The sequence below is a fragment of the Strix aluco genome, chromosome 15, assembly GCF_031877795.1.
Source record: "Strix aluco isolate bStrAlu1 chromosome 15, bStrAlu1.hap1, whole genome shotgun sequence".
NCBI classification, from domain to species: Eukaryota; Metazoa; Chordata; class Aves; order Strigiformes; family Strigidae; genus Strix; species Strix aluco.
This window is the reverse complement of record NC_133945.1, coordinates 12688077-12707605: the sequence shown is the minus strand read 5'-3', so window position 1 is coordinate 12707605 and position 19529 is coordinate 12688077. Positions and strand designations below refer to the sequence as shown.

The window sequence follows — 19529 nt, the reverse complement described above, 5'->3', positions numbered from 1 at the left end:
CCCGTGAAACTTGACTAGGTGGTACCATTTTTGGAAGGTGTGTTCAATTTTATATTTGGGATGAATTCTGTAGTCTGTTCATTTGAACTGAGACAGCTGGGCTGGTGCCTACGTGCTTGCTCGGATTGTGCTGAGAACCTCAGTCTTGGGACCAGTTGAATGTCACAGCAGTGAGTCCTTGCTAATGAGCTTGTACAGTGGTCATGTACAGTCCAGGAAAAGACACTTAGAAATTGATGTGTACTATCTAGAGACATCCATCTAGGTGTTCCTGCAGCTGTATCTAGGATAGTCAGCTAGCCATAGATGACAAGTTAAAACTTAGAGATTAAGTCACTTTTTGATTTATTAAGATGGGCTCTGTAGCATGTATGTATACGCTCTGGGAAAATTGTTGCTTTGGCTTGGTGTTCCACTTGGAGTTCTGTCAGACTGGGGTCCAGTTGTGGTTGTGGCCTGTGGTTTGGTACAATGTAAAATGTCTGACACTTGCACATAGTAAGAAAAGCAATTTTCTAAGCATATGCAAGTCAGTGACTTGGATCACTTGAAGTTAAGAAAAATCTCGCTTGTAAAGTGGGGATTTTAATTAGTGGTATATACTTTTCTTGGGAGTGGTCTATCTTCCCTCCTCCTTTCAAGCATTAAACTTGTCTACTTCTCCCTATATGTCTTTTTGTAGCTTCTGTCCCGGACGCCTAATAATTGTAGAGCTAGAGCTGCTAAGTTGTCTTTTATCTTTTGTTTCTATCTGTGAGTTTGTGACTCTGAGGTAAGAAGCCAGCCCTGACTCTTTGGCCTGGAGGGATGTTCCATGCAAGGCTTTGTTCACAGGCTTGGTTCTACTTTCTCTGCCTCTGGCTGTAAAGTGTCTGGACTTTGGTACAACTAAAGCAGTCCTTAGAGGGGGAGGTCACTTTCTGAGGTAATTTCTCACATCTTGAATGCTTGGGTGTATTTAGTAATTCCTCAGGTATCATTGCAACATATTAAGATAGTACTGATCAGAGACAGTCTAAAGGTATTTTGTCATATCATCAGACAGGTCATTGGTTTGAAATGACTCATTAGTTAGTGCTGGTTTTGCCCCAGATCCTGTATTCAAAAAAAAAAAAAAAAAGAGTTTGTGTTACATAGTGAGCTCTGGCATTCCATTTGAAAAGCACAGAAGACAAAGTTACGTTTTTGGGGGCTACTGAACAACCGTCAGGCAAATCTGAATAGAAGTAATTTTCTGGACATTACTATAGTCAGGTTTCAGTCACTATCCATGCGTGGTTTACCTGCACGGGATAAAGGGACCCTCAGTCAGTATAATGCCAGAGGCTACAAAAGTTGTAGTTCTCTGTTCCAGTCCTGATGCTCCAGTTCTGCAGCAGAAGGGCAGAACATGGAGTACTGGAGTCTTCCTTAGACTTTACTTTGGGTCTGCCTTTCTGTTTGGTGTGTGCGTCTAGTATCTGAAGCTTGATATGGTTCTGGATATGATTTGCAGTAGCTTCAGTGCTTTTATTTCTCTCTATGAACTCTTTGTTCTCGTACTGCTGTTATGAAAGGTCTTGAGCAACTTCAGTGCTACTAGAAACATTTTGTAGACACTTTTTTAATCAGAAATATACAAAGTGTGTCAGGATAGCTGTTCCAGTCTACATGCATAGTTTAAGCACAACCTGTAGCAAGGTGTTGTGCCACCTTGGGCAGGGTGATGGTGTGAAGCAAGTTATGTTAGTGAATTGTCTTCTGTGGGATTTTCAGTATGAGGTGCTGGTACAAAATAACACCTTGTCTAACACTACTACACTAGCAAAAGTTTCCTTAGTGGTGAGGAAACATCACTGCAGTGACTTAAGTGACGTGACTTTTTTAGGACTACCTTTGCACCCTAAGGTGGCTTTGGTATGAAAGATGTGTAGAAAATTTTAACAGTAGACTTTTGAGTGCTGGCTTTTAAGCTTTCAGCCTGTAGACCAGATCCAGTTCTCCAAAATCAGTCATTCATTTTATGACCTGTTCTTCCTAGGGGTCCTTCAGTTACGAATAGGGATGAGAAACAGAGCTGAACAAGCTCTTTTGGCAAAATGCTCCTTCTTTCTTTCCTACATTTCTTAACCCAGTTGTACATCGGAGTTGGAAATACATCTACTGTAAAATCAAGATTCTAGAAAATCCCATCACATGAAGGTTGCATGTATGGATGCCGTTCACATGAACTGAAAGAAATTAGTCTCTTCAAAACCAGTATATCTTAATAGGTTGTATTTGTGTCAAATGGTGGGAGAAACAGATACAGTTGTTTTGGTTTCTGCAGGTACTTCTGATGGTTTGAGATACCATAATGTGTAATCTTCTCATACTGCTTGAATGACTGTGGTCTACCCTGTTTAAAAAAAAAATCTACAACTTCTGTGCCTGACTGTTGGAGAAATGGTATAGCAGATGAAAACATACTGTACTTGAGCAGGAATTAATTGTCAAAACCAGCATCTAGCAGTATAGAATGAAGTATGCTCAGCAGAATTTTTACATATATATATATACACACACACTCTCTCTCTCTCTCTTAAGAATCAGATGGTGCCTTTGCAAGATAATAATGCTACCCAGATTTTCCAGAAATACTGCCATGAAGGCATAGGGTACATAATTATTTAACATGTATATTTTTTACCTTGTCTTAAGATGCCTTTGTGCAAACATGAGATTCTAACACTGAAACTTCAAACAGATCTCACTCTGTAAACACTTGAAGTACTAGCCTATATTTAGTCCTTATTAAAATTGAGCAGTATGCTGTTGTGTGAGTAATTCTTTGACATTACTGGGAAGACTTGTAGGGTAGTAGAATCAGGACAGCAATGTAAAACTAATCCCAGCTCACAGTTTTACAAGTTACTAACTGTTCAGCCAACACTCAGGCCGGGACAAGTGTTCAGAAAAAAATGAGGATCGGAGCTGTGTTGTTCTGAGGGTGCTGTACTAGATGAGAATCGAGCATCACCCCAGATAGTCTGGCCTTAGGATATGTAACCGGTGCCACCCAAAGTGTATAAGGTGGACTTAAGCAGCTGTAGAAGCTAATTTGAAACACACTGTAGAAGTATTTAGGGGGAGCATGGGATAAAATAGTTTGGAAAAGTGTTGGCTTAGATTGCAGGATAAACTACTTCTTTTTAAGGACGAATGGGAGGCCTGAAATAATTTGCCAAGAATTGTTGTCATACAGAATTACACATCCAGTTGTGATATGAAGCAACTAAGATTTCTTCTTGAAAGTATTATAACTTGTTGCATAGGGCAGTAGTGATTTCAGGGTCATGTTTTCACAAAATACATTTAACTATGAAACTGGCTTTTGTCACTGTAAAACTATATCTAGGACGCAAGGTGGGTTGGAGGAGTGTGTCAGAGGTTTTTTTATTGCTTTATGGGGAAGAACTGTAGGAAATTGCCACTTGCTGTCTTCGTTACCCTTACTTCTGATGATTAACTGTTGTAAAGAAGAAAAGCTGGTGTTTTTTCAAAAGAATTGTCTGTGCACATGTATTGGCCTTTCATTCCGCCCATCTCCCCCATGAGGGACTTAAATAATAGAGTTCTAGGCTAAGTTAAGGATTGTAATTGACAAGTTGAGTAGAAGGGTGAAATGTCTCCATTTCTATCTAGAAGAATATAGTAACAGAGTAACCTGTAGGTGACTTCAGGCTTTGTGGAGTTTTTTCTGCTACTGCAGAAAGTCTTGTCATTTTACTCGCATCTTTGTAAGTGTGAGACTTTGATTTAGGCCATGTAACACAATTCCGATTTAGGCAGGAAATAGTTTTATTGGCAGACTGTTAATTACTGCTTCTTGTATTCAGAAATATTAAATACAATGTGCACAAATAACTTGGACAGCTGTAGTTTTAAGTCCTTAAGAGGTTTTTTTCTCGAGACTATATCTAGCAGTAAGGATTTTCCACAGTTGTAAGGAAGAAGGGAAAATAAAACTAGGTGATAAAGTGCTTTTGCATCAAGATACATTTGTAATATCCATACTGAAGGTTACTTATGTTAGTTATGCAAACTGCATTATCCAATATAAGGGTAGTAATAATGTAATGAGAGGATAGACTTTTGAGATAACTCTCTTCAATTAATAAAAATTTAAATTTTTAATAGTTCCGTATTATAGTTTTAAAATTTTAAACATTTGTGTTTTCTTTGAATGGCAATAAGTACTAAAAATCTGAAAGCTGAAAAGTTCAGGTATAAACCAAGAACCTCATTAAAGGCCCTTAAGGAGTATTATATATGTCTGTTCTTAGGGATTTCCTCAATGGAGGAATATTTCCAGTCTCTGCTTGAAATACGTTTGGCATTTGGAAACAGTTTTAGATTTCATTAAGGTGCTGGCATTGTGTTGGGGACATCAAGTCAATGAAAGTCATCTGAGATCTTGGGAACGTTTTGTCCTGCTGTACTGGCAAATGGTCGTTCAAATCAAAGGGCTGATTGGAATTTGGAGAGCCTCTTACCTGAAAGTTCTCTTCTTTTTTTTCCAAAAGAATGTCTGAAGTGCAAATAACACTCCTTCAAAACTTGTGTTAAGTTTTTGTTTGCTTGTGTTGTATCTTAGTTGAAGATGGTTAGTGATTTGAATGCCGTTCTAATGCAGTATTTTAAAGCCTATTGTAATATAGCGTTGCACAACCAAATGATGGTACTGCACACAGTTCTGCTGAAACTTATTCTCAAAAATGATGCTGTTTGGCTCGATTGTTAAATGGAGCATAGCAGGAAAAAACTGAGATGACGGGAATGCACTAACTAATGGAATGTGCTCTTGAGGGGTTTTTTTGGTGAAATACAGGAATTGCAATGCATGTTGTGCTTTACCTTGTCATACAAATCAGACATACACAGTAGATGTGTCTAAAATTGTTTTGAATAGGCTTTTGTTTAGTATTCTACCTGTTACCTGTAGGCCTTCAGAATAGGCTTTAGAGCCTATTAATAGCAAACCTCTGATGATTTCAGGTAGTAAATAAATGCCGGAGAAACCCTTTGTGAGGAAAAGATAATGATCTGAATCTGACTTGTGGAGAATGCTTTCCCACTTAATTGCTAGCATAGATGATGACATCATTATTTAGGAAAGTCAGGATAGCTTTTAAAAATCATATTTATCAAAGCCACCATAAATTAGAGTGATATTACACTTTTTAATCTTGTTACATTAATATCCATTGAACACGGAGTAAGTAAACTGATCAAGTTTATGAAAGATACCACGGAAGTAGCTAGGGAGCAAAGTTAAGTTTGGTCGTTCATTAGTATTTTAAAGGCTGCTCTGTTGCAACTTGGTGTCATAAAATAGCATCTCAGTTCATGATCATACAATTTGAGGGTGTCCAAGAGACAGTTTAAGTGACTGCTGTCATGCTAGATTTGTGCTGGAAATAGTGGTAGCTATTAGTGCAGAACTGCCATTTATATAGCTGCTCTTGAAAGAAAAGAGGCTCTTGCTTATGCAGTGGGACTGTTGTCGCGTAGCAACTACTGTGCTGAAAGCTTAAAATCAGATGCTCCCTTGAAGCTCACTGTGCCCTAATAATGCTTAATTTATCTGGGCCTTGCACTACCTTTATCACAGTAGTGAATGTCTTTTATTACTGTACTCAGTAATGTCTGTCGTGTAGACTTTTCTTTTTTCTCCAAGCTTAGAAATGTGTGGCGTTGTGCATTTTTTAGCCCAATTTCCTGAAGGTTGAGACCTTAATAATGTGATTAATCACACTGAATTAAATTTGAGAGAGTCGGAGTTCAAGTGTGATGGCTTTTCATAATCTGATAGTAGAAGAAAGGCAAGCCTGCCATCCCTCAGATGGACAGGCAGTTGCGTCTGGTCCTCTATCATTCGGAGTGGTGGCTGTTGGTTGGCAAGTGAACCCGGATGGACTGTTTAGCTAGATGACATGCTTGATGCTCCTAATTAATGGTAGCAAAGGATGCCACAGGTGGATGACATATTGTGGGTGTTTGAGAGTATTGTGAGCAGACTGGGAAATTGAATAGAGAAGGCAACTGGTTGTAGTGAGAAACAAACTTTTGTTTGCTTAGTTGTTGGATTTGGTAGTTGGTGAACTATCTTATGAAGAAAGTGGACTTGAAAGAAACTTAGGAAGGTATAGAGAATCCTCACCTATATAAGCTGTTTTGAAATATGCTTTGTATGAAAATAACATTTTTTCCACCCCTGGAAACATTCTAATACATACTGAAGTGTACATTCTCGTGTCTATACTTGATCCTGAGAATGCCAGCATAATTTATCATCATTGTTTTTTCAGTGAGCATGTTCATGTACTTGCCTGTGTACAGGGTTTGACTTCAGATGTGCTGTGCTCAAACTTAGACATTAGTGTAAAACTTGTTCATGAAATGCCAGTCTTCAGATGTGCTGAAGAACCTGCTTCAATAGCTGTAAATGAAACCTGCCTCAGCCAGAGCTTTGGATTGTTTATGATACCATGTACTGTTAAGAAGTGAGTAAATGACAGCATAGAATTAGTATTTAATACTGTGAAGCTTTGAAAAAAGACCTTATTTTCTGTGTTGATAATTTAGGACCATCTAGATTCCATTTTGAGATGGAACATTTACTAGCACAGAGTTCTTTGTAAAGAGTTATGTTGTGTTAACCTCGCAGTAACACATATAGTAACAAGACACACTGCATCTCCTGCTTATTTTAATATAGTAGTGATATAATCCAGGCCTCTTCCTCATACTTAAGTAGTTTGGATATACCAGACCAAAGTAGTCTAGACGATTAACTGACAGGAAGCCTTATATTGTTGGCATTTTATATATAGCATTTTTTGGATCTGTTTTGCAGTTCCTTTCCTAAAGAACAGATTCTGACTTTTGGATAGATAGTAAGATGTTGTAGGTTGTTACTGCCTAGGGTTACATTAAATAGGGTAGGTTTTTAAACTGAGATGATACGCTCAGTAAATTTATTAAGTTCTCTACTTTTAGGATCTGTTATGGTAAGATTCTTAACTTTTGCATTCAATATGAAATTGAGTGATATTTATTGGATTTTATCTAGGTTTAGATTAAAAGAAATTAAATTTATAATGTGTTTTAACAGTTTATTAAAGAAAACTGGTTTTTGTAATGACTGTATAAAATGGTCCTCTGTTTAATTGAATGGATTTCTTTCTGGTTGCTTTTTCAGTCCGGCTCCTATAATAAATAGCTGTCGATTCTTCATACTTTCACAATTTACAAACAAAAGGGGATATTAAACATCTCCTACCTCTTCAATTCCAGGTCATTTTACTAAGCTCCAGTGACTTAATCATTATATGGAAAGTGTTGAAAAATGCGGAAGAGGTTATACTGCAGCAGATTTTTCAGCACTTTGTCAAACACCAGTTCCAATACTTACTCGGTGACTTCCATCACTGAATATGTATTTATGCAAGCTATTAAAATAACTTCACTTATAATAAATTTTAGCCCAATTACAGGTTGCCATCATTTTATACTTAATTTTACATTCTTTTTTAAAAAGTGCAAATTAAAAGATATCACTTATTAATGACTATGTGAGAGACTTCAAAGTTTATCCAAATAGAGATGGATTCTTTAATTCTTAATAAGTAGCTCTTGTATGAGTCATTCTGTAAGTGTTGCAGAAACTTGCCCATGATAATTGGTGTTTTTCTTGTATTAAAGCATCTTTTTATAACTTTGTGTGTGAAATTTGCCTTGTGCTTTTGGAAATTTAGATGATTTCCATCTTCTTAATGAACTGTAAATGGTTAGCTGCTTTTTCAAAGGTGATCTTTGCTTTCCTATTTTTTTAAAACCTCAATAATTTCTCCAATAAATTACTGTTAGTTCACACAGTTTCTTTTCTTGGGAATTATAAAAGGTCTGTAAGGTTAGGAAGTAACATAATGAACAGCAGCAATGTTTTTTTTCTGTATTCATTCCAGGACACGGTTACGTTATGGGGAAGAGTGTGATTTGCATAAAACACTTAGATTTTTAGGCTTGATAAATGTGTAGTTTTCTTTACAGAAGGAATTCCAACCAAAATATGTTCTCTTTTTCATATAAAATAGTCAAATATATGTGCATTTTATCTAACATGAACAGTAAATGCAGCTTATGGTTGTTAGTGCTCATTATGTCTCATTTTGAGTTAAATAAACCAGAAAATTGGCCTAAGACCATAGGAGCTTGAATCCTCCTATCTGGATTTGCTGTCATAACTTGTAACTTCTGGGATGTCAAAAGTGGGATCCTAAGTTGAAGTGTGCATGATAATGTTAATGTAAATACATGTTGTGGTCATGCTGCTGTAGTTGTGATAGTCTAAGGGCATGGGTGAGAAGTTTGTAGGTGTAGAGATAACATCTTCTACTAGACCAGCTAATATAATTACAGTAGATGTACATTTGGATGCATGGCCCCTTGTCAGGTCTTGGAAAGAAGCAGTAAGGTTGAAAGCAGTAAAGCAGCTGTTGAAGAATTGCTCCAAGATTTGATAGGGGCTGGTCAAAAAGACCATCTAGAAGAAGATACAGTATTTGGAACAGGGGAGGATGCTAATGAGAAGTGACAATGCTAGTCTCCTGTGGGGAACAGAGAGACACCGTGAAATTCATGTTAGCCATGTGGGCATCAAAAAGGAGACATTATAGTCTTCCATAAACCCAAAGTAAAAGTTTGATAGATTCTTTGAGTGTTATATACTTGACAGCTTTATACCTCCCTCTTAAGGATCTGGTCTGCAGTTAGTCTCTGAATAGCATTGTTTTAAGACATGCTAGTAATGCATTCTGTGAATAATAAAACATGCTCTCGGTGTCTGAGTTCATTGTGTAGTGATCTACTTTTGCTTGGCTAACTTTCCCAGATGCATCTGGTACACTGGATGAAACATTCTAGGGGATTCAGGAGTGTTAATCTACTGGGAGGAATATATATTGTAATGGTGGTGATGTGTTCCTGGGTGTTTATTAGTCAGGGAAAATTTGCATCTGTTCAGTAGATAGTCTGTGGTGAGTTCTCCTTTCAGTGAAGTTGGTGGTGAAGGTGAGGAAGTTGTTTGGAAATTAGGTGGAATGGTTTTAGAAAAATGTCTTTAATATTTTTAATTAGTAATACTTGGTAATGTTTACTTTTTTGGTAGTAAAGCTACCTTTTATTATTTGGTTTCAGTTAGAAGTTCAAAGGGATCTCTTAAATTTTATCAAAAGCTCTATTACCTGTGTGTGTGTGTGTTACAGTAATTTAGCTAATGACTTCACAAAACACTTATATCTGTGGTTTAGGTAATTTTCAGTCTAGTAAGGTTACTGAACATCTGAAAGAAGTAAACATAAATCAGCTGTTACCTTCCCCTTTTTTCTTTTGATGCTTACAAATGGGAAAATACATGGTTGTTATGTGGAAGACTTGATTTGAATGAATATAATTTGTTCTATTGAGAGCCCTCTTCAGAGATTTCTTTTCTCTTCAGAATTTTGACTAAAAGGTGGTGAGTAGCCTTATATCGTGGTTGATCTGCATTTGAACAATACGTAATATCTGCAAATGCAGTATTCATGTTGTCTAATGAGGTTAGAATGCCAGAGCTATTGTGGAAACTAGGGACAGTATCACTTGTTTGAAAACCTTCCTTTTCTGGTTAACTTTTATTGTTGTGTAGATAATATTCCTAGTTGTACAGAAAATATGTGATCTTCTGAAAATATGCTAGCACTCCTTAAAGCAGTATTTTGATTATGTCAATTTGCGATTTACATGTAATTAAAATAAGTAAATATTCTGTAAGTGTTCTGTAGAACATGATGAAAAGCTGTAGCTTTTTCTGGAAACCTCTCAATTACTTGTAGTTTTTTGACGGTTTAAGAGATAGGTGGACAAGTTTGTATGTCCCTTAACTAGTGATCAGCTTCTGATTTTCTTTATTGTTGAGGCTTCATTTATACTGTATTATGTTGCCAGATGTTCCCATTGATACTTGGATGTTCCCCCAAAATCCTGTCAGTCCAAGTCACCTGACATTGTTAAACACTGATGTAATATCTTAAATATATTTTAATTGGACAAGGTCTAACTGTGCTTCCAGTCCTCGTGGTAGTACTCGTTTAAAAAGAAACAACAAAAGCAGACCCTCAGGATGTGTGCTGTGGTCTCCTAGGGAACTATGTATCTTTGTTCTCAATTTAAGATGAAAACAGGGATGAAATTAAGTCTTTGCGAGGGGAATTAAACCTAAGATTTTTATAAAATGCCATTTGAGGCTTTCAATCCTTTGTGAGTAATAATAACCTGACTTAATCATAGAAAATGTGTTGTAGAATGTTTATATATAACATTCTGGAAAATTATTTGGAAGTATGTTTGCAAAATGGTTAGGGATCATGTCTAAAATTCTTAAAATGGAGACAAATTGCCTAATGAATCACAAGAAACAGAAATTGAGGTGGAGCTGATTAGATCCATTGCACTTGTGAAAGCAACTTGTGTATTTGGCAGACTGTCATGAATACATTTATTGAAAGAGACAGTGCTGCCTTACAGTAATATATTTTAAATTTGTACACAAGTTAAGTGAGGATTTCTTCTACCTGCCTTCTCTCAGGACAGGTGTGTTAGCTCACGAGAAATGTCTTCAAAAAGATCAGATTTCTAATATCCATGTTTAAATACCTATATAAATTTGTTGACTTAAACAGAATCCTGAGGCTTGGCACTATCACTGTTCATCATCTACTTCGGTAAATCATGCTGGCTGTGGCCTCTTAGCTTGTATCAAGTAAGTCCAGAACAATGCAGGCAGGTGGTAGAGCATAGATATATTTTGCCAGTATGTCCTTTTGTCCAGTTTCCTCTTACTTTTGATCATATCCACAGAGTTGAATGTTCAAAGTCTATCTTTTAAATAAATGCAGATGGATAATATATTTTGAAGGAACTTCTTAAAATGCTAAACATATTTATATAATAATGCATACATGTTTGTTTTTAGGAGAAGTAGCTACAGCTGAAGTTTCTTCATCTTTTGTGATTCTCTCTGTATGTACTCTAGTAGTACTGGTAATACTGCTTGCCAACTGTGTCTCCTGCTGTAAAGACCCTGAGATAGATTTCAAGGTAAGCATCTGAAGTTACAAATGTATATACAAGTGGTATTCTTAGCTGAATTCTGATATCCGGAATACTTGATTATTTGTGCTAATACTCTGCAGTTATTGACACTTCAGTGTCACTGTACATTCTCTCTTTTGAAATAGCCAGCAACTGTATTTCTACATGCTGTGAAGTCTTGCTGCAACCATTTATTTTAAGTACTTGGTCCATGCTGCAGTAAGGATCTTCAATGTCTTTTCAAAATCATTACTAGCTATTTGGATCAGTAAGAAAAGTATACCCTTGAGACAATTTTGCTGTAAAGAACCTTTTTGTTGTTTTTTCTGTGTATTCTTTTATTTTGTTTCTGTTAGTCTGCTGATGGGGTTTGAGACACTCCTGTCAAATAAGAATGCTGAAGATGCATATCTACTTTACCAAAACTCTTGGGGGGAAATTGTTATCAGAGAACTGTTAATTTTGCAACATTGGTTATTGATGTTCCTAAAATTGAGTTTTGTTCTCATTTCTAAATGGAGAATAATTGGCCTTAGCAGTTCATGGTAATTCATTCAAAGCTGTGGATAGCATTTAAAGTAAAAAAAAAAAAAAAAGCAGCAAAACCAAAACCCCCAAACAAAGAAGCAAAAAGGAAACAAACACACACCCCCCTTTTTTTAAAAGCAATACTTGATACTTTAATTTCTTTAAATCAGTAATAAATTGAAAATAAGGAAAACTAAAAATCTGTTGCTGTCCTTGGAAAAAAGCTAAGCCTCCATAACATTGCATATTCAAGCTAAAAGAAATGTATTAGTGCTAATTTCAAGACAAAGATCAGCTTGTTTACTAAGGTTTTTTTTTTTTCAGGAATTTGAAGATAACTTTGATGATGAAATAGATTTTACACCTCCAGCAGAAGACACTCCATCTGTTCAGTCTCCAGCAGAAGTGTTTACTCTTTCCGTTCCCAATATTGCTTTACCAACTCCCTCCCAGTTTCCATCTCGTACAGGTAAAATACTGTTTTTCAATGAAAAAACAAAAGTAGACAATTTCAGTGTCAAAAGTGGAGTGTAGCTGATCGTATTTGACTTTACTGTAACAAGTAAGTTGTTACAAACTTATATAAACTGAGTAAATATATAGGATAAAATGTGGGATATTACTTCAAAAATGTTAATTTCTGGCAGGGTGCCATGTAAGGTAGCTTACGAGAATGAAACTAGCTTAACTGTCTCTCGAGTACTTTCATTAAACCTCTCTATACATAAAGGGTTTGAAGTACTCTAGGACATTAGTGACTTCTGCTCTTCGGTGGTTTTCTTCATGGCTAAGTTGTCGTTGGATTTTGTCCATTAGCCTTAAATGGAAGCAAGAGTGAATCTCTTACTTGACAGCAGTGCTACTGTCTCAGCTGCATGGCTTTCTTAATGTCACCGTAAACTTTTCATGCTGTAAATATGGTATTGGTAAGACAGAGCAGTACATTTCTTTTCCCTGTGTGAAAGGTTTTTGGGAATGTGTTCTTCAAAATACAATTTTTGTAAAAGGAAACTTAAGCATCTTAAATATTACACATATAGTTTAGCATAAAGTAGTTGTTCTCATAGTACTTCACAAATAATTTTTACATATATGGCTTGTGTTGCTTCATCATTAGATGTTCAGGTTCTAGTAAAATTTCTGTACCTACAAATTTCAAGAAACATGTCAGTGTGCCTTTAATATAAAAGAAATGTTATTCCTCGGTGTTTTAATGAGTGAGGGAAAATTATCTGCGAAAAATTTTGTCAGCTATTCTACATTGCCATAATTGTTTATACTTTCTGTCACTAGAAGTTATTTTGCCAGAAGTAAGAAGTGTACTAGAATAAGGTACACTGGTAGAAATGTAGTTGTATAGATACAGGTTTGTCTGTGCTTAGGAGCACATTGACAGTATATTGTACAGCTGTAGCTATTCCAGCAAAATAATACTGCTGTGAATGTGGTTTATGGAAATAAAAATGTGGGCTAGAATTCTCAGTCAGACAAGTAGTACTGATGGAAAGTTCTTGTGTACATCTATTAGTGTTCCTAACCAATTAGGCAGCAGAGGGATAAACACTGCTGAATCTCCTCTGTAGTGTAGAGTCTGCCATTGTTACTGTCCATCCTTTGCCAAGATCTGGGTCTTGTTTTCTATACTTTCCCTCTCTGGACTCTTTATGTGAAGTATATTTAGTCAGAAAATGTCCTCCTTCCAGATGGTAGCTATAAGTAGGGCAGTTGGGCTGAAGAATAAAGTAGTCAAACCCTTTCTCTTAAAATGGTAACTCTCTATATAACTATAAATGTTAAGATCTACAAGCAATGAGTGTTGTCTTGAGTTTTCTACTTTTATTTACATAGGAAACTTTTGTAAGTAGGTTAACTGCTCTACCCAGCTACAGGGTATGGATGCACTTCTATATTGGAATTAGAACTCGGCCTTTTTCTTTTCTTCCTGAATGTGTTAAAAAATCAGAAGTTTGCATTTCATAATGAGAATCACAGTGTTTTTATGGGCGGTGTATTCTAGTATGGTTTAGAAGCTGGAGTTGAGAAAAGTTTCATTTGAGCGCTATTGTCACAACATTACCTTCATACTTCATCTATGTCTGGGTTTTGTTGCTTGATCTGAACGTATGCATGTAATTGGGAATAAATATTGTAGGAGCTTGCATTATTGCCTCAACAGTTGATAAATTTGGCCATCTGAGTGGTTTGATACATGTTACATTTGTTTCATTGTGTGTGACAGATGGATCAAAGTCTCAAGTTGCACGTCAGAGTCTAAACTACATCCAGGAAATTGGAAATGGCTGGTTTGGAAAGGTGAGGAGTTATCTTTTGATATTGTACTGCAGTTTGAGTCTTATTCCTAACTGACTAAGCTACTGTATTTCCTTTAAAATGGTACTCTTAAAAAAAAGAAAAAAGCAACAGCATAAGAAAAACTGACGTTGAAATTAAATGTTTCCTTACCTGCGCTTTTTAGCTGTAATCACAGCACTAATCAGTGCTTCTTTAATTCACATGTAGTTTCTTACCAGAGTTACTTATTAGATAGATATTTCACTTCTGTCGATTTGAATTAATACATTCCTGTGATTATCAATTCTTTCTAGGAAAAAATCTTAAGTAAGTGGTCTTTACTAGAAAACATGATTTTTGAAAGTTGATATATAGGTCACTTGTCAAGGTTTATTAAGTATGGGTGTTTAATTATCAAAGCTCTGCATGCATTGGCAAAAAAGCCAGAAAATATTTCTTACAGCATGTTTTTAGCTCTTGTTTTTATTTGCAGGGAAACTCTAAAATTTTTTTCCCTCTGATTAAAGACACAATGATTATCTTTCAGGTTCTGCTTGGAGAGATCTACACAGGCACTAGTGTAGCAAGGGTAATAGTGAAGGAGTTGAAGGCAAGTGCAGGTCCCAAGGAGCAAGAACAGTTTTTAAGAAATGGAGAACCCTATTAGTAAGTGATGTTTCACAGCTTGGTTAACTTACACACTTCATACTACTGCATATGAATTATGGACATACCTTTTGTTCAGTGTTGTTGTTCCTACTTGCTCTCCCTTATAACCAAAATGCTTGTCTTTAAAAAGTGAAAAACAGACAATCCACAGTGAGCAAAATTTGGGTTTGCTTAGAAATAAAAATAAGCTTTTTGCTTAAATGTGTTTGGTAGTTATTGTTCATGACTGAAAAACACACTTGGTTTGGTTTATCAGATTTTCTTCTACAGCTGTTTGGAACAAACTCCTGATGTTGCAAACTAACCTTATGCCTAATTGCCTCTGAAAAATAAGGTTAAACCCCTACACTTGGCTTTCCTGTTAGAAGCAGGGGAACTGGCAACACTTTGTTATCAGATACAGATTAATTTCTTTCAAGTTCCCCTTTTCAAAAAATCAAATGCAGCAATAGTGATAAAACCAAATTTTTTTCAGGTAGCTTGCAAGAAGGCTTGTGGACAAAAAAAAACCCCAAACCAGAATTACACTAACTTCAGTCCAGTAGTACTCTACAATTGAGAAATGCCAGTAAAACAGGATTGTTTACTGTTCTCTTCCTCTTGTGTTATCCTTGAAGAATACTACTTCCAGGGGTTGAGTCTTTGTAAACTGGAAAGGAATTTGTTACATTAAAGGGAGTGTAATTTCTCTTCCCGTGTTTTGGGAATAGTGAGAATTCTGTGAAGAGCTAACTGCCACAAGTTAATGGCTTGTGTAGATGAATAGAGAGGCATATTGTAGTTAACTAGACATACCTCATAGTGTGGTTTACCTTGCCTGGATATGCTACAAGTGGTCATAGAGAGCTCTCTGTTCTTAATGCTTCCTAATGTCCTAGTTATATTTGTATTTAGGCTTAAATTGTTGGCAGTTGTCAGAAGAAGAAATCTCATGCCTTCTGCTGCATTGGCATAAGTGTTTTTGAAGCAATTTAGAAAAAGTAACTTATCTGGCTGGGAGCTAACCTGGCTAAAAAAAGTTTAGCTTTTAGCCAGATTGGTTCCTTGGTGTAGTTCGCGAACCAGTTGCATGTGCTTATTTTTGGTACAAGGGATGGTGGGAGGATGGGTGTGACTTTCTTGTGGCAGTGCTGGCTTTTGTGGTTTTGAGATCCTCTGAGTTTCAGCTGCTCTCGATATGCTGCAGCAATACAAAGGAGATGGAAGGGTGCAAATGGAAATCTGTGGCTTTGAATACTTGCACCTTCTGTTTGTGATGTGCCCCCCCTCCCCACCCCCTGCCCCCCACCATTGTTAGGTGTTGAAACTTGTGGTAGGGATTTCAGTGTGTTGCGTTATACTGCAAATAATGTATATGATCTTTCTGGCTTTAACTGTATTTTTTCCCTTCAGCATTCTTCAGCATCCAAATGTTCTCCAGTGTATTGGGCAATGTGTGGAAGCCATTCCTTATCTCTTAGTTTTTGAGTTCTGTGACTTGGTAAGTGCACTTACTCAAACGGCTGAGATTGTTTTTCCATTGGTGTAAATTGTATGTAGTGTATTTACTGTCCTTCACTCATGAAATGATTTTCTTTCTGGGAAGTTTTTTGAATAACCAGAATTTAGGAAGACAGACTTTTTTTTGTTTAGAGACAGACCACAAGTGTGATTTTTTTTTTTTTTTTTTTTTTTTTGGCTTGTATTCTTTTGAATTCATCATGTAAATTCTAGGTGCTTGTGGAATGTTCTGAAGAGGAAAATAGCTGTCTGTTCTTTAATAATGGAATTACTAGTCTCTTTCAAGTCTGCCTACATCATGTAACAGCTTGGAGGGGAAAGGAGGTCATAGAAGGAAGCTTTTTATTGCAGTCCAGTATCACAGGCACATGCTCACATCACATCCTAAATTCTGTTTTTTATCTGTGCAATCTTAGTGTGCTTTTATTACCATGTCTATGAAAATGTTGACTGAGGAAAACTGAGGAAAGAATTTCTTCTCTTCTGCCTCTCCCCCTCCAGACTGCCCAGATTTTACCCATGCTGTGCAGCTTTGGGCTAAAATGCAATGGTGGGCTCACTTGCAGAATCAGTAATATGTATTGTAATAGCTAGAATTTTCAGTATCATCCCACTCCCTGATCCTTTCTGTTACTATATTCTTCTTTTCCCTACTTTCTTATCCTTCCTTTCTTTCACTTCCCCACCTGCCCCAAGCAAGTGCTGCCTTGTGCTTCCTGAACACCGAAACAAATGCTAAGAGCACAGGGAAGGGTGTTCTCACTGCTTTCTGCTCTGCTGTTAGTGTCATAAAGGCCACTGAAGATGGGAAGGATGGTTGCACAAAAGCCTTGCTCAGCTACTGCATTCCTGGGCATGTGTTGGAATTTACATGAATGTGATGACAAAGCGGATGATACTCATATATAGGAACTTTGAACTGTGCCCAGTATACAGAGAATCTTCGGAGATTAAAATTTGGATATGGTGATGCATCCATGGTCTGGAAAGACCTGAATTGTTTTACTGTAGCATAACACATTTTTAAAAAACAAACCAACCTGGAACTCCAGTGGCTATCTAAACATTGGCTCAATAGCTGCTTTTAAAGTTTAGGTATCATTTAAAGCAGAGTTCCTTGCAAAATGTCAAGACAGAAATGAACTCAGAAGTGCACATACTTTATTAAGAAATAAGTCTTTCAGAAGTAAGATAGTTTACATTTATAAAATTCAGTGAGATCCTTTTTTACCAGCTTCACTACTGCAGAATTTTCCTTTAAACTCAGGTGTGCAAATATGGTTCTAGTTGACATCAGTTGCCTCAAACAATTCGAATAAGAGTTAACATGAACTTTTGAGTTTTCTTGAGAAACATCAGTTAATCTATGACCTTAAATAACTATATTTTTCATTACTGCTCTTCTGCTCAAATTTATGAGCAGTGGTAAATTAATGAGGCAGAAGTGCTGATAAAAATCATTCTTCGCTAAATGGAAGAAATGCCTGAACTTTTTAAATGACTGATCAAAGGGAAATGTTTCTTTTTTGCTAAGAATTAATAAGTAGGTGCCTAAGGTTAACCAGATAATGGTTTTTATAGTTTTTCAGTATGTAGAAATAGAATACTACTCACTGATTTTTAAACCTGCTACTCAAACTGGAGGTTCTTTAAAAGGACCTTTCAAAGAGAGTTGCATCTAACAGATATGTATCCAAATCAGATTTAATTGCTGCCATGTTTTTTTTAAGTAGTTATGCTATTTAATCTGACTTTGAATTTGAAAATGGAGTAACTTTTAAAGATTGCCCTACTTTAAGTATACAGGAAAAAATTAATATTCTTGTTTGATGCCTGGTGATTAATGCCAGAAATTGTCATGATCCTGCAGAGTAGTCTGGAAAGGATTTTACTTAAGGGGATAAAATAGATTTTTCACTTCAACTGGGGGCAGTAAGCTTGACAGCCACAGTGGTAGTTTTATAAATTTGAATGTAGTTAGGTAATTTCTTTGGAATGGAAAATAAATGTCTGTGCTGATTTCTATTCCAAGTGAACTAAAACTTGTTTTTAGAAAATTATAGTGAGTTAAACATGACTTTCATACTAACAGTCTGGCTCACGTAAAAGAGTTCTTACTTGGTGAAGCTGAGTCCAATAGACATTGTACTATTTTATTCACTGTGCACACAAATATACAGGGGCTAGGCAGACAAAACGGTGTTCGCTTGAATAGTTTTATGCAGAGATTGAGATGAGTGCAGTAAGTTAGCTCAGTGTCGCTGTATGTCACTAATTCTTGTTGTAGTCCCAGGGCCTAGTGTGGGAGGTAGCAATATTGGAGTGAGGGGAGAGGAGAGACATGAAGAAGGGAGAAATGTGAAGGAAGCCAGACGGCACCATTTGGAATAGAAGGTATGGCTAGATAGCTTTTTTTAGTAGACAGGTTTTTAGTGGAGTGTCAGTAGGCTGATATTCCAGAAGCTGCTTTTTATCACTGTGGCTGGGATGGCAGTTACTTGGATTTTTCAGGCTTTTAGTAGGTGGTCTTGAAAGCCGATAGCTTCTTTTGTACGGTGGTGTTTTGTTTTTTTTTTTTTCTGAAATTGGGTAAATTGGGGGTATGGAGGTGATTTCAAAACACGCAAGAGTCTTATTCTTCAGCAGAAAGACCATGGGGCAGACGCAGTTGAAGTGGCTGACTAAAGGTTCTAGTGTCTGTGGTGACTATATATTGTTCAAATGGGAAGGATGAGAAACATGTTCCTGTTTTGCTAGCAGTAGTATAATGTTATGCTAAAAGATCTTTACCTTGTGTTACTGCTGTTGTGTTTGTGTATACAGCAAAGAATAAATTTGTTTTCATCCCTTGTATTTATGTGATTAAGAATTTGATGGTTAAGAAAAAAGGTGACAAATATGTCAACTGTGTTGGATAGGAAATTTAAATGTCTTCAGATGACAAGTTCTTTTGAGGCTCTTTCAGCAATATAGACCTCATTTTGCAAGTTTGGCCTATTAAGTAATGTGGCTATTCTTCTGACCAACACAGTCTAGAGGGTAGAGTGGTTGTTTTCTTTGCACTCCGTCAAATTCATAACTTATCACAGCATGTCCCTTTTTTGCAACTTCTCTTACAGGATTTGTAGCCTTTTTAGGGCCACTCGACCTTGTACAGCTGCTCAGACAGCCCTGTTGGGTTATCAGTTCCCAGGCTTCTTGGCACTGAAAGGTCTTGATCAGAGGCACTGGAAACTAGCACAGAGATACCAGAGCCAACTGTCATGGTAGCAGTGCTGAATGTCATGCAGGCTACCTGACTTGTTTTCTTGGCTGTATAAACTACTTACACATTTCTGTTACTCGAGATTGCTTGGTTGTATATGCAGTAACTGCATTTGCTAATG

At 36.6% G+C, this 19529-nt stretch overlaps 1 protein-coding gene across 2 annotated transcripts in view; it reads left to right on the top strand.

The window, feature by feature from the left end:
- The window catches only part of LMTK2 (lemur tyrosine kinase 2), a 77110-nt gene that overhangs the window by 3840 nt on the left and 53741 nt on the right, over positions 1-19529 (top strand). For both annotated transcript variants that reach the window (XR_012625213.1, XM_074840538.1), the window contains exons 2-6: positions 11036-11160; positions 12007-12151; positions 13922-13995; positions 14522-14640; positions 16036-16123. Coding sequence is in view for 1 of the 2 variants with exons in the window: in XM_074840538.1 (XP_074696639.1) it covers positions 11036-11160; positions 12007-12151; positions 13922-13995; positions 14522-14640; positions 16036-16123 (551 nt within the window). In the remaining variant the exon portion in view is untranslated. The remainder of the gene's footprint in view (positions 1-11035; positions 11161-12006; positions 12152-13921; positions 13996-14521; positions 14641-16035; positions 16124-19529) is intronic.